This window comes from Salmo trutta, chromosome 37 (assembly GCF_901001165.1).
Source record: "Salmo trutta chromosome 37, fSalTru1.1, whole genome shotgun sequence".
NCBI classification, from domain to species: domain Eukaryota; kingdom Metazoa; phylum Chordata; class Actinopteri; order Salmoniformes; family Salmonidae; genus Salmo; species Salmo trutta.
Window position 1 is genome coordinate 9,573,542 of NC_042993.1, and position 14,210 is coordinate 9,587,751.

Below are 14,210 nucleotides of genomic sequence, written 5' to 3' on the forward strand. Positions count from 1 at the left end.
TTTATTTCACTTTTGTTTGTTATCTTTTCCACTTGCTTTGGCAATGTAAACATGTTTCCCATGCCCCAAAAAACCTTTGAATTGAATTGACAGAGAAAGAGCGAGAGAGAGAGAGAGAGAGAGAAGAAGGAAGGAAGGAAGAGTCAGAGGTATATATTTCTGTCTTTATCTACTCATCATCTAACATCTCTCAACAGCTCCAGATCAGCAGCATTACAACACTATCAGGACAAAGGTTCAGTAAATGAATAAAGGGAGAGACAGTGACGGGAAGGGGTGGAGTGGTCAGGGGAAGTATCTTATTGTGTTGGTGTGCATTGTGTGCCACATCTGGACATACTGATCTGGAGACAGTGCCAAAAGCAGCCTCTAGAATCCTCCTCTCTACAGCTAGTTTACACGATCCAGAACAGTGCACCTCGTGCCAGAGAGGGAGGGCAGGAAGGAAAGGGGGGGTGAGAGAGAGACGCACAGGGCAGATGAGGGGCATCAGGGCTTTCCGTTGTGGAGGGCAAGCGAGGGGGAAAGAGGTGGGTGAGAGAGGCGAGGAAGCAGCTCTATATTCTCACTGAGAGAACGAAGGAGACAGCAGAGGAGAAGACAAAGAGTGAGTGATACTTCAGCGGAAGAAAGAAGTAAAAGTCAGAAATAGTGATAGAGAACAAGAGAGAGCTAGAGCCAGAGAGGCAGAGTGTGAAAGGATATACATTCAACCGAGACCAGTGGATCAACAACATTAATGGTGAAGAAGAATGTTTTACTTGAATAGTAACGATTTTACAGAGGAGAATTACTGAAAAACACAAACTTTATGATAGAGTCAACATTTTAACAAAGAGACTATCATCAAATGGACTAGAGATGACTGGATCAGAATGCAAAACTGAGGAATACCTTCATGATGCTTCTGGGGTGAAAAGGTGCTGTGAGCGTTGTCGTAAAGGTCAGTGACTACTGGTGTGTTTCTGTTGTCGTAAAGGTCAGTGACTACTGGTGTGTTTCTGTTGTCGTAAAGGTCAGTGACTACTGGTGTGTTTCTGTTGTCGTAAAGGTCAGTGACTACTGGTGTGTTTCTGTTGTCGTAAAGGTCAGTGACTACTGGTGTGTTTCTGTTGTCGTAAAGGTCAGTGACTACTAGTGTGTTTCTGTTGTCGTAAAGGTCAGTGACTACTGGTGTGTTTCTGTTGTCGTAAAGGTCAGTGACTACTGGTGTGTTTCTGTTGTCGTAAAGGTCAGTGACTACTGGTGTGTTTCTGTTGTCGTAAAGGTCAGTGACTAATGGTGTGTTTCTGTTGTCGTAAAGGTCAGTGACTACTGGTGTGTTTCTGTTGTCGTAAAGGTCAGTGACTACTGGTGTGTTTCTGTTGTCGTAAAGGTCAGTGACTACTGGTGTGTTTCTGTTGTCGTAAAGGTCAGTGACTACTGGTGTGTTTCTGTTGTCGTAAAGGTCAGTGACTACTGGTGTGTTTCTGTTGTCGTAAAGGTCAGTGACTACTGGTGTGTTTCTGTTGTCGTAAAGGTCAGTGACTACTGGTGTGTTTCTGTTGTCGTAAAGGTCAGTGACTACTGGTGTGTTTCTGTTGTCGTAAAGGTCAGTGACTACTGGTGTGTTTCTGTTGTCGTAAAGGTCAGTGACTACTGGTGTGTTTCTGTTGTCGTAAAGGTCAGTGACTACTGGTGTGTTTCTGTTGTCGTAAAGGTCAGTGACTACTAGTGTGTTTATGTTGTCGTAAAGGTCAGTGACTACTGGTGTGTTTCTGTTGTCGTAAAGGGCAGTGACTACTGGTGTGTTTCTGTTGTCGTAAAGGTCAGTGACTACTAGTGTGTTTCTGTTGTTCAGGTGGCTGTTGGAACAAGATGTCTGAAAGACCAGCGTTATACATGTGCCACACATACATATTATATGTTTTAACTGTTTGTCTGCAACATGACCATATTATATGTATTAACTGTTTGTCTGCAACATGACCATATTATATGTTTTAACTGTTTGTCTGCAACATGACCATATTATTAAATGATGATCTGCAGTATCGAGGGGAAAACAGCAGTCCCTTTATCTCCACAACACTACATGAACACCAGAGGAGGCTGCTGAGGGGAGGACGGCTCATAATAATGGCTTGAGCGGCACGAATGGAATGGCATCAAACACATGGAAAACGTTTGTTTGATGTTACCATTCCACTCATTCTGCTCCAGCCATTACCACGAGCCCATCCTTCCTAATTAAAATGACACCAACCTCCTGTGATGAACATGTTACTATGGACAGCATAATACTGTGGCCTATATATGAGGGTATGGATGATCACATTTCTCTGTCATTCTCTCATTCCCAACCTCACTCCAGGACAGTATGTTCGCACCGACTGTGGCAAGTCTACAAAAACAGAGTGTGAAACCTGTCAACATGAATACTACACTGCTGAATTAAACTCCTTGAAAAAATGTCTACCCTGTAGGGTCTGCTATTCCAGTAAGTCCCCCCTCCCTCTTCCCTGTTCTGACAGTTTCACTCATTGTTCTCCTGTCTCCTTAAAATAATCCCTTTCTGATCTGACTCATTCTCTCTCTCTCCCCACCCCTGCTCTCTCTCTCTCCCGCTCTCTCTCTCGCTCCCCCGCCGTCCTCTCTTTCTCTCGCTTTCCATCCCCTCTCTCTATCCCACCTCCTCATCTCTCTTGACCTTATCATTATTTTCACCTCACTTTATCTTTTTTTGCCTCTCCCGCTCAATACCACATCCCTCCCTCTACCATCCTCTCTCCCTCTCTCAGGCAATAACCAGAGGGTATTGAGGGAGTGTGAAGCCAGTAGTGACAGGCAATGTGTGTGTAAGACCGGATACTACTGTTCAGACGATGGATGTGAACACTGCCGACCCGTGGCGCTGTGCCCTCTGGGTTCAGGGGTCGTGAATCAAGGTGAGAACTGCCTCCTCACCTCTATACCACAGGAGGTTGGTGGCACCTTAATTAGGGAGGACATGCTCGTGATAATGGCTGTAGCGAAATCAGTGGAATGATGGTTTGATGCCATTCCATTTGCTCCGTTCCAGACGTTATTAAGGGCCGTCCTCGCCTCAGCAGCCTCCTCACCTCTACACCCTGTTCTAATATGACAGACCATTGCCTGAGTTGAGCTGATCATGAGTTGGAGATACAAAGGCTGGTATTGAAAAGACACCTGACAAAAAAACTGAGTCTGTAGTCTAATAAGATGCACTCAGGGTCAATGTTTAAACCACTGTGGGCCTTTGGCAGAACAAAACATCTTATTACAGTGCTTGTATAATCTGCTGGATGTGTGTACTTTACTTTGAGAAGCTGACATGTCTGATACCTGTTCCTAAACTCCCCAGCCACCCCCCAGAATGACACAGTCTGTGCCCCGTGCCGACCTGGGACCTATAACAGCGTCAACGATGCCATCACACACTGCCAATCACACACCAGGTCAGAACCCTTCACACAAAGTGGCTCTGATTTCTATCAAAAGTCAACTCAATAGGTGCATTTGGTTGGCACAAAACATTTGACATTTTTATACAATTGTGGGACAGTGGGGTTAACTGTGGAGTTAAACTCCTTTCTCTGTTTCACAATCCCTTTCTTTCCTCTCTCAGGTGTGGGGACCTAGGGAGGGAGGTGAAAAGTGCTGGGACTGAGACGACCGATGCTGTGTGTGGGGCCTTTATATCTCGTAGGTCTAATAGCATCTCCTTTTATTGAACAGTAGTATAGAATATATAGAAAACTAGATGGTATTTATAGCATTTTACCAATATTTCTTCATCCTCTCCTCTATCTCTCGTCATTGAATGATTTAACATAAGTAATGTATGTCTAATACTGTAAACAAGATTAGAGCACATTGCGTTCTCCCTCAGAAACGGTTCAGATGGAGCCTCATATATAGATTGTTTGGGTTTTAGGTTGTTTTGATTGATCCTCTATCGCTCTGCCTCCCTCTCCCCCCGTCCCGCTCTCTCCCCCCGTCCCTCTCTCTCCCCCCGTCCCTCTCTCTCCCCCCGTCCCTCTCTCTCCCACTCCATCAGGGTGTCCCTGGATACTGCCTACCAGTCTGTGGGCGGGACTAGTGGTGACCTCACTCATCATAATCTTGATCTGCATCTATTGGAGGGCCAAGCGTCAATCATACATGCCAGGTGCGTACATCACTGCCAATGCCCAAAAGTGTGTGTGCACTCATCGTGGATTTGATGTAAGTATTGGCTAGAGTTCCCACCATATTCCAGGGACTCTTTGTACTGTAGAACAATTTGTAGGTATTTACTAAGACCTTACAGTGAAACATCTTAATAATATTGAAGAACAGGTTGGTTAGTCAGGAGCGATGTAGGCGTGGTAGGCTTCTTGGGCAGGCTCACGTGAGACCCCTTGTATGGGTACCTGGTAGGCCACCTCTTGGACAGATGCAGGTTGGCCGCTAGGATGAGCACGGGGTAGGCCGCTCCCCCTTGACGGGCGCGGGTCGGCCCCTCAGGCACGTGTGAGATGGCTGCTTGGATTAGCACAGGTTGGCCCCTTGGACGGGCGCAGGGTCATGTCGAAAACCTATGACATGGATTAGCCAAGGCCCAGGATGTCAAGAAAGGTGCACACGCCTTACAGCACAGCAGGGTGTGGCGCGGAAGGAGAGGCCACAGCAGCGCTGAGGCTCCATTTGGGAAGCGTGTGACAACTCCAAGGCAACTGCTAGCTGATGCTTTGTGTCCAGTGCGGTTGGGAGTTAGGCGAGGGTCTTGGCTGGTCCACAGTGGTGACATTACAGGTTCAGTAGATATGGGTAGCTGGGGGAAGGGGTGGTGTAGTGCTGCCAGAGCACTGGAGCATCGCTCCGCCATTTCCCACAATGGCGCTTGTTTATGTTGGTAGCCCAAAGACGGGATGAATGGAGACAAAGTCATGCTGTTAGAGCCCGGTCCTGTTGATGGGTGACCAACCACTCCAACACTCCCTACAGTGACCCACCACACAGTCCTTCACATGAGAAGGAAACGCTACTCTGCCGTGGGAGATGGAAATCTGCTGCAGTACACCCGGTAAACATCATCCAACTTAAAGGACCATGAAAAATAAGCTAAGGAACCTAGATAGGTCATTGGTTGGATAGATGTCACCAGGAGTACTCGCAAATGACACAGTGCCAAAGTTCACCTATTTATTGAGGACTTGTGATTGGACATAGTGAAGTTGGATTTGTGGGGTTCTGCAACAAAGGCGAGACATCATGAGCAGGTTGTAGAACATACAAGGTGATACGGATAAACCTATTAAACCAATACATCTGAAATAAGGAAATAGGAAACAAACTTACTCTTAACTCACAACTGGAAAGAAACTGAGACATGGCTTGACAGGCTTTAAATACAAACAAGAAGTGTGAACGAGCCTATCAGGGCAGTTCTAATAATTACTGACAGGTGTGTGATTGCATGAGCGAGTCAACAGGTGAAATCAACTTGCTTGATCAAGTCCACCTCAGCTGTATGCTACTCCACTCTGAGGGCTGTTGTACATACATCATTATAACCTATTAACAACTTGTTTGTTTCTTCGGGAGTCATTCAAAAAGCCCCACTCTAGGCCCCATTTGACAGTTAGGCCTACCAATTGTTAAGTAAATGCTCTTTTCGTTTCTCTGTGTGATTTCCCAGCCAGCAGATTTCAGATCATGTACAGTAGATATTACCTGGTGACAGATGCAGAGGCAGTGAGAACTCCTAGTGTGTCTTTTCTCTCCTGCACAGCGACAATATGCATCACATTGCGAAAGTATTAGGTGTCAAGGTGCTAGATGTAATTTGGATTGAATAAAAGGAAACAAGGTCATTGCTTTTCACCATCAGACGTAGGAACTCGCCACTTCCTCTAGAGATGAATCAGATCAAAGACAATATGAGTTATAGTGAAACTTGCATGCATTGCTCATGTTTATGCTCGATCAGGAGCTGAGTGCACAGCACATCAACCAATATGAGTCCAAGTGCAGCTAAAAGTCACAGGAGCTTATGTATTCACTGCCATAGTGCTGAACTTCGACAATATGGGACACTGTAGACACCACTGCTATTGGCTTCTGGTTATAACATTTATGTTTCAGCCTAATATCTCAAACAAACAGATGTTTGTTGAGAAACGACTGAGCATAAAATGGGAAGTTGAGAGAACGTTGTAGACACACAGAGGATATCTGATGTCTGCGATCTCAAGCTCATATCCTCTTTTTGAAAAATTATGTTTGAAATGTTATTTCTAAAGGTTATTTGACATTTCAATCATATATATATTTAATTCAAATCAAACTAAATGTAGGTTCCACCGAATAAATAACCAGTTAGACTAGCCTGTGAAGGTAGAAATAAGAACAACTGCCTCCAGATCAGTTATGAAACTATAGTAGGTATGAAACAAGCTTCTACTGTAGCTTCTTGAGTTTGTGAGACTTGGGGACAAAACCACATCCTGTTCTATGTTGAGCTTGACACGGTTATTGGAAAACCACATGACACATTTCACAGCCAGCTAACGCATAGCAAGAAAGCGTTGTGTAAAGTACAGTGGCGTCACCGGTTGACACATTTCGTGACTGTCCTTTTTATCAATGCTTCACCAGTGGAGGTTGGACTTACCCACAATAACAGAAAGTCAGATAAGATACAAGTATATGAATGTTGATAGTGTTACTCAGTGATCTCATGTGTGTCTACCTGTCTGCCTGTAGCCAACTCCAGTGGTCCTGGTATTCCTGTAGAGCCTGCACCTCCTTCCTTCGCTCCAGCTGAGCTCAAGTTCCCCACCGAGTGCAACAGCCATTGGAGCCTGGACCAGAAAGCCACTGAGCCACTCTTCATCAACACAGGTGAAAGTCCCTCAGTGGTAGTTGGAATAGTTCACCACAATTACAAATGTACCTCCTCTAGTGCACAAGAAAGGAGGTATTCAGTACACCCAGAGAGTAGGTTGGGTTTGTTTACTGAGCTACAGGTTAGCATTGGCATCGTAGAGTGCAGAACAATATGAGTGATAGGACCCTGGGGACCATGGTTTAAGGGCTCGATTCAATCCATATCGCTGAGGTTCAGCGTTATAGAGCGATTGAAATTTAAAGGCAATGTTCCCCTAAGCGCTGTATATGTCGGCTCAATTGGAAATTACCTTTCAATTTCAAGCACGTAATTCACTGCCATAGTGCTGAACTTCGACAATATGGATTGAATCAAGTGCAAGGTATCCGTAAGATAAATTAAATTAGACATTTTGATGAACTACCCCTTTAAATCATCTCCTGACAAATCGCATCGCCAAAAACACATCGTTTCCATGTGGAGTCGCTATATGTGATAAACCTGTTCATTAGTCTATATTACACCATATCCATCACTCATAGTAGTTCTGTAGCTTCCCAATGATCAATAATGTGATGGCTCTCCTCACTTAGAATGGATCAGATGTAATGTAATCTAAACTGAGGCTGCCCATATAATCAACCATCAGGATGAGCTATTTCTCCATTTGCAAGAGCCTAAATCAAATCATTAAAATACAGATGTATTGTTACCTCTATGGACACGATGAGATGGGGCCTGTGTAGTCTTCATTAATGATACATTCAGTGGTACGTGAGGTTGGAGGAGGGTTATTGTTGTGTGCTCATACTATTTCCATTGTGCATCCCAGCTGTTATTCAGGTAAACGGCTATACGTCAGACTGTGACGTTGAGGCCGATGGCGCCACCATAACAATGACAACATCAGAGCGATTCAGCCAATCGGATCACAGTAATGGAATGAGAGGAAATGGCATCAGACCCTCCCGCTACCTATCAGAGCCACAGGAAGATGAGTGGCCAGGGACTTAATTCTGATTTTCAACTAATTACTTTTTTCAATGAACAAGACCCACATGGGAAAATAGCTGAGCAGATTCCTCCTTGAAGGTTCCTGGATACAATCCCTTTTTTAAAAGTCTTATCTCTGCAATGCAAATATACTGAACTATAAACATCAATGAACATTCTTTGTTTCTTAGGTCATTGAAAAAACTGTTGGGCAGGGCTTAAATAAAGTGTAACCACTGAGGTCAAATGTCATCATAGGTTCTCTATTTTATATTTTTCGAATGAACTTTCAAAGCCCCGGGCAGCTGGACTTTCCCTAACGAAGACGTGTTGTCGTCAGTAGCTTGATATGAACATCACTGTGGTGGAAAAGAGATTGATGAAGTAGATGTATATAGATAGATATTCATTTTAACATCACAGCATCTGTTCAATGATGTTTTAACCACAGCATTGAACATTCTGTCAAAACAGTTGACGCTTTAGCAAAGTGCAGAATCTAAATGTAGAGAACACCAGAGTGGACACTGATTAATTAAGTGTTTGTCACCCCCTGTAGGATAGGAGTAGCAGCGGCTACCATACTTCAAACTGCTTTACCCTGCCCTCTAGTGTTATCAGCTAGCATTTACAGCTAAATGCAGGCCAACTGAAATCTGTTGCGGACTGCGTTCGCACAGGCAGCCCAAGTCTGATATTTTTTTCCATTGGTCTTTTGACCAATAACATCAAATATTTTTTGGAGCTGATCGGATTGATCAAAAGACCAAATAGTAAAACAAAAAGATCAGGCACAGACCAAGGCTAAGCATACCTTCCCCAATTCCTAACCAATTGGAGTGAAAAACGCTGAACTGACTTTCGATCACAGCGTATACATAAATACACATTGAAGGGAAGAGTTAGAATATGGTGTCGTGTCTTTGGCTATGCAGGATTAAGTGATATGACATGCTAACTTATAAAATTATTTCTCTGTAATTAATATTACCTGATTAAGCTAATCATGTAAATGTAATTAACTAGAAAGTCGGGGCACCACAGAAGAACGTTTATAGAGCCGTTATCTTCCAAATAAACTCTTAAAATACTTAGTAATATTTTACATCGATAACAGTCAATATTAACCCTTATCTTATTTTCAGTCTCATAATGAAAGTTGTAAATTCTTGGTTATCTTCACGAACCCTGGCTAACAAGTTGAATCAGCAATACAAAATTGGGTTTAATTATTTATTTACTAAATACCTAACTAATCACACAGAATACAAATGATGTCATACAGAAAACGTCCTGGTGTACGGAGCCGGTATCATGGCTGGTTACACAAAGGAAAGGGGGGTTGGGCTTGAATGAAAGAGCGGGAAGATTTAGGAACAAAGAAACAGCAGCTATGCTATCGTAAATACATTATCTTATGCATTCTAAATTACCGCCCATTTGGAAAAGGAAAATGCAATAAATATTTATTCTGAGCTGCGCTTCGGTAGATTGGTCGTAGATGCTGGCCGGGTTGGCCAACAGATCTTCCTGTAGTGGATGAATGTCAATGGTGGTAACTTGGATACGTGGTGGTATCTTCGTCTGGTTGTTAGACAGGATCCGTCATCCGTCCTTTCCTAGCCCACGTTAGCAGCGGCTAACTCAACGGCTAGGAAGTATCACTTCTGTAGTGAATAAGCTCAAAGTTCATACTAGTTCATACCATAGCTCACGCCGAGGTTGGCTTAGTTCTGTCCTTGATATGTGTCTGTCCTTCTAACGTAGAGGCTGCAGACCTCCCGTACTGGAACACACTGGCCATCCCCTCGTCAAAGGCTTATATAGTGGAGAGGGGGGAAGGAGGCGCCCCATCGTTTATAACCCCATGTCTCTTCACAGGGTTGGGCCACTGATCGGCCAGGGCACCTTCCTTATGAAAACCCAATTCTCTCATTTGGAAGCTAAAATTACATTTAATCTCCTAACAAACAATTTCAATATCAAACATTTCAATTGCATAACAATTCCATGTGACTCTGATAACTAGAGGGTGTATACTTTCTCAGGTACAGTTTATGTCGTCCTGTCATCAATCATGTCTCAGATAACAATGAACTGACATACATACTCATTACGTTATCAAGCATATTTCCAACTGGTTTTATTATCAAAATATGGTTCCTTTTCCCCATTTGTTTGATGTTCCCAGACTCTCTATATTTAACACAGGCTATTCAAGTCCTTCAGTAGGGTCAGAGAGAGAGGGGAAGGGAGAATGGTATTTATGGGGGGGTCATAAACCTTACCCACAGGCCAACGTCATGACAATGGGTTCCATAAAGAGACAACATCTGTATTTATAGTGTGGAGCATCAGGTGGTATATTTGGACACAGAACAGCCACATACAACACAAAAGGGAACATTCAATGGCATTGTGAACTATCGTAGTGCTATACGAGGAAACACATTGGGAATGTTTACACAATTCACCCTGCACTGTACCATGACAACATTCAAAACATACCATTGATAATCTTTCCCACAATGAAATACCACACTAATTAAAAAATATCTTAAATGTTGTCCATTAAGTAATGGTTTTAAAACAATGATCATATTTAAAAAACTATGGCACTTATATACCAAGTCCTAGACTGTTTTCTAATGAGAATCATGAACGTTGAGTTGATGAACGAGATCTTTCCCAGTGGTTTCAGTCTGCCTTCTTGAAGAGTTGCCTGGCGACCACATCTCCAACTCTCATCTCCTAGAGGGCAAAAAAAGGATGGATTGAGAAGAGGGTGGAGAAAGAGAAAAGAGGGAGGAGTTTGGGTGTGTGAGTGTGGGAGTGTGTGTGTGAGAGAGTGAGTGCGTGCGTGCGTGGGTGAGTGTGGGAGTGTGTGTGTGAGAGTGAGTGAGTGTGTGCGTACGTGCGTGGGTGGGTGAGTGTGTGTGTGAGAGTGAGTGTGTGCGTGGGTGGGTGAGTGTGAGAGTGAGTGTGCGTGCGTGGGAGTGTGTGTGTGAGAGTGAGTGTGTGCGTGGGTGAGTGTGAGAGTGAGTGAGTGCGTGCGTGGGTGAGTGTGGGAGTGTGTGTGTGAGAGTGAGTGCGTGCGTGCGTGGGTGGGTGGGTGAGTGTGAGAGTGAGCGCGTGCGTGGGTGAGTGTGGGAGTGTGTGTGTGAGAGAGCGTGCGTGCGTGGGTGGGTGAATGTGAGAGTGAGTGCGTGCGTGGGTGGGTGGGTGAGTGTGGGAGTGTGTGTGAGAGAGTGAGTGCGTGCGTGGGTGGGTGGGTGAGTGTGAGAGTGAGTGCGTGCGTGGGTGAGTGTGGGAGTGTGTGTGTGTGAGAGCGTGCGTGCGTGGGTGGGTGAGTGTGAGAGTGAGTGCGTGCGTGGGTGGGTGGGTGAGTGTGGGAGTGTGTGTGAGAGAGTGAGTGCGTGCGTGCGAAAAGATCTTTAATGGTCTCAGTCACAATAAAAACGCTGTGCTCTTTTCTCTCTGTAATCCTATCGCCCCTCTCTCCATCTCGCTCTCTCCCCTTCCTTTTTTGACCATTTCCTCATCTCCACCCCCCCCACACATGTACTTCCCCGCTCTCAATCGCACTCCCCCCCTCCCTCCCCCTTTTCTTGTGTTACTCACCAAATCCACCCTTTACTGCCTGATCCCCAGTGGCATTTATTTCCAAACGTCTCTTTCGGATTTGAACAAAATATCAATGAGGTATTGTTTTCTTTTAGAAGCTGTTTAATAAAACAATGCTGATTGTTTGAAATCGTAATCAGCATTTGCATGTAATCACAAGCAAAGAGTCTTCAGGGTGAAGGAATGGGCAGGAACAGGAAGAATAAGGAAAGGTTATTGTTTAACATTTTAATGAGCTAAATACAGACTTCAACAAGACTCTTCATAGTGAAGGGATTGGGAGGAGAATCACAAGCTTCTGTTTAGGCCTGTGCTTCAGATGGACTTTAGTTGGGCAATATGTTTTTGCTTGTGATTACATGCAAATGCTGATTACGATTTCAAACAATCAGCATTGTTTTATTCAACAGCTCCCAAATGCTTCTAAAACATATTGTCCAACTAAAGTCCATCTGAAGCACAGGCCTAAACAGAAGCTTGTGATTCTCCTCCCAATCCCTTCACTATGAAGAGTCTTGTTGAAGTCTGTATTTAGCTCATTAAAATGGTAACGAACAATAACCTTTCCTTATTCTTCCTGTTCCTGCCCATTCCTTCACCCTGAAGACTCTTAAGTGTTTTCCTCTGTTTCTTTCTCCTTCTTCGGGCCCCACACATTTCTTTCCCATGAACAGGCAACAAATAAGGAGGATTGAGGGCCATACACCCCCTCTTTTTTTTAGAAGGACCTCATTTGTTCTCACACAAACACACGCATGGACACGTGCACACATACAACGTAGGCAGTGAATAACTTCCATTACCAAATCTGATTTGCATATCCCCCACTTTCAAAATGGTATATCAATCCAGCATGTTCTTTCCTCCCAAATCTTTCCTGCTTTCCTCCCTTTCTCTGGCCTTGTGTTCACCTCTATTCCTATTCCCTTCCAATCTTTATCCCTCTCTGTTAATCCCTCCCTCCCTCCCTCCATTCTCACCAGGTGTAGCTTGTCTCCCTCCAGCCAGTGTGTCCATCCTCTTCCCTCCTTCTCTCCTCTCTGAACACACACCAGCTTATCACCCTCCCAGTCCACTGTGGTCTAAAAACAGGGTTAACACACACACGCAGCGGTCTGCAAAAAAACATGAAAGCACACACACACACACACACACACACACTGCCTTGTACCACTCTCAGTTTGGCCTGGTCTGAAAACAAGCAACGGGGTGGTTATGACAGGAGGTACACTCTCACAGACGGGCCAAAATAGCAACACACACAGCTGGCAAAAAGTCTATTCACCCAAACAAAGCAAAGTAGTATGACAAGTACACCTAAATGAAGCCATGAAACAGGCAAACATAAGGGAAAACATCACCAGATAACAGAAATACATTTAGCCAGTGTCTTTACAAACAGCACATGATGAGGAACAGAGACCACCCACCCACCCATACACGCAGAACTGTTAACACACACACCTGACAGACTCGTCCATCCACAGGTCCCAGGTCCTCGGTGAAGACCTGACCCAGTTTGAAATCCATATCAAAGTCCTTAAAGGTGGTGAGTGTGCGGATCTTCATACTGCCCGTGGCCGGGTCATGGACTATCTGTTTAGTGGGCTTCAACATACACACTATCTTCCGCAGGGCAAAATGTATATCTGATGGAGAGAGAGAGGGAGAGAATTAATCAACCAAACATAACACCTTGCCATTCTAGTAATGAGGTAGTGTATCTGAGGCAACATCTCTGACCTACAGCTGTGTCTGTCCTTTTACATCTCATGTTAATGTTTCCAGATATCACACACCCACAGACAGAGACACACACACACACCCCTGTCTGTGTCCAGGGTCATTTACAGGCTAAGGCGCCATGATGATCTATCACTCAGCTCTGGGAATAGAGATGGCAAGCCTTTGGATGAGTCACTACCCCTAAAATTCATCTCAAAGCAGTAGGCAAACAAAGGAAAATAATATTTTAAGTTCAGTAAAATAGAATGAATGAATCGTGTTAAATGAAAGGAGGCAAGTTGCAGAGGCACAGTAAGCTCTTAACACGTGTCATTTTACATATTACAACTACACGAATTGGAGACTTTTTAACAATGACGCATTTGTAGCTAATATATGTGCTAACAGACAAAGACATTACGATTCATATGATCTTACCCAAAGCTGCGAGGTAGTTCTCGAAGTTATCTTGAGACACCATGTGAAAGGTTCCTGTGTAATTTGGTTTAGACATCTTTTACCCTTTAGTTTTGCAGAGGAACTCAACAAAGAAAACTGTAACCTACAGTGTTGCCTCGTCTCTACAGATATTATCCTTCTGTTCTTTTCACTGCTCTCACCACTACCATATTGTTCGATAATAATAACACTTATGCAACCTGTGAGCTAACCTTCTGTCTGCTAGTGTCAGTCAGAAGGTATGCGGTTTTACGCAAAACTGCAACGCGATAAAGGAATGATTGAGCTGCTGGAATGTTTTTAACAGAGTGGCGGCAGTATCCAAAATGACCGTCAAACGCTCTCTTCTCTCCTTCAATTCCCGGGTATCGATTGTTGATGCAGACGGTGCACAACCCCTCTAAGTTCCCTATTCGCTCCCTCTCCCCTCCCTCGGAAAGTGTAAACTCTTCCTTACGGAGCTTTATGCAAACAGTTTTTGTTCCACTAATCCTATTCCTAAAGTGGCAACTGGGTAGGTCTGTGCCCTTTCCGC

The 14,210-nt window shown here is 44.2% G+C and overlaps 2 protein-coding genes across 2 annotated transcripts; one reads left to right on the forward strand and one right to left on the reverse strand.

Moving 5' to 3' along the window:
* The first annotated feature begins 204 nt into the window (after window positions 1-204).
* Window positions 205-8,119, forward strand: LOC115176823 (tumor necrosis factor receptor superfamily member 5-like). Its single transcript, XM_029737152.1, has 8 exons — window positions 205-943; window positions 2,354-2,479; window positions 2,781-2,927; window positions 3,365-3,458; window positions 3,629-3,705; window positions 4,061-4,171; window positions 6,751-6,888; window positions 7,707-8,119. The coding sequence occupies exons 1-8, from the start codon at window positions 862-864 to the stop codon at window positions 7,886-7,888; spliced, it is 957 nt and encodes a 318-aa protein (XP_029593012.1). The 5' UTR covers window positions 205-861; the 3' UTR covers window positions 7,889-8,119.
* A 2,058-nt stretch (window positions 8,120-10,177) lies between these two features.
* On the reverse strand, window positions 10,178-13,994 carry LOC115177395 (retinol-binding protein 1-like). Its single transcript, XM_029738132.1, has 4 exons — window positions 13,655-13,994; window positions 12,956-13,140; window positions 12,472-12,573; window positions 10,178-10,618 (listed from the first exon to the last, which is right to left on the reverse strand). The coding sequence occupies exons 1-4, from the start codon at window positions 13,728-13,730 to the stop codon at window positions 10,565-10,567; spliced, it is 417 nt and encodes a 138-aa protein (XP_029593992.1). The 5' UTR covers window positions 13,731-13,994; the 3' UTR covers window positions 10,178-10,564.
* Window positions 13,995-14,210: the final 216 nt, after the last annotated feature.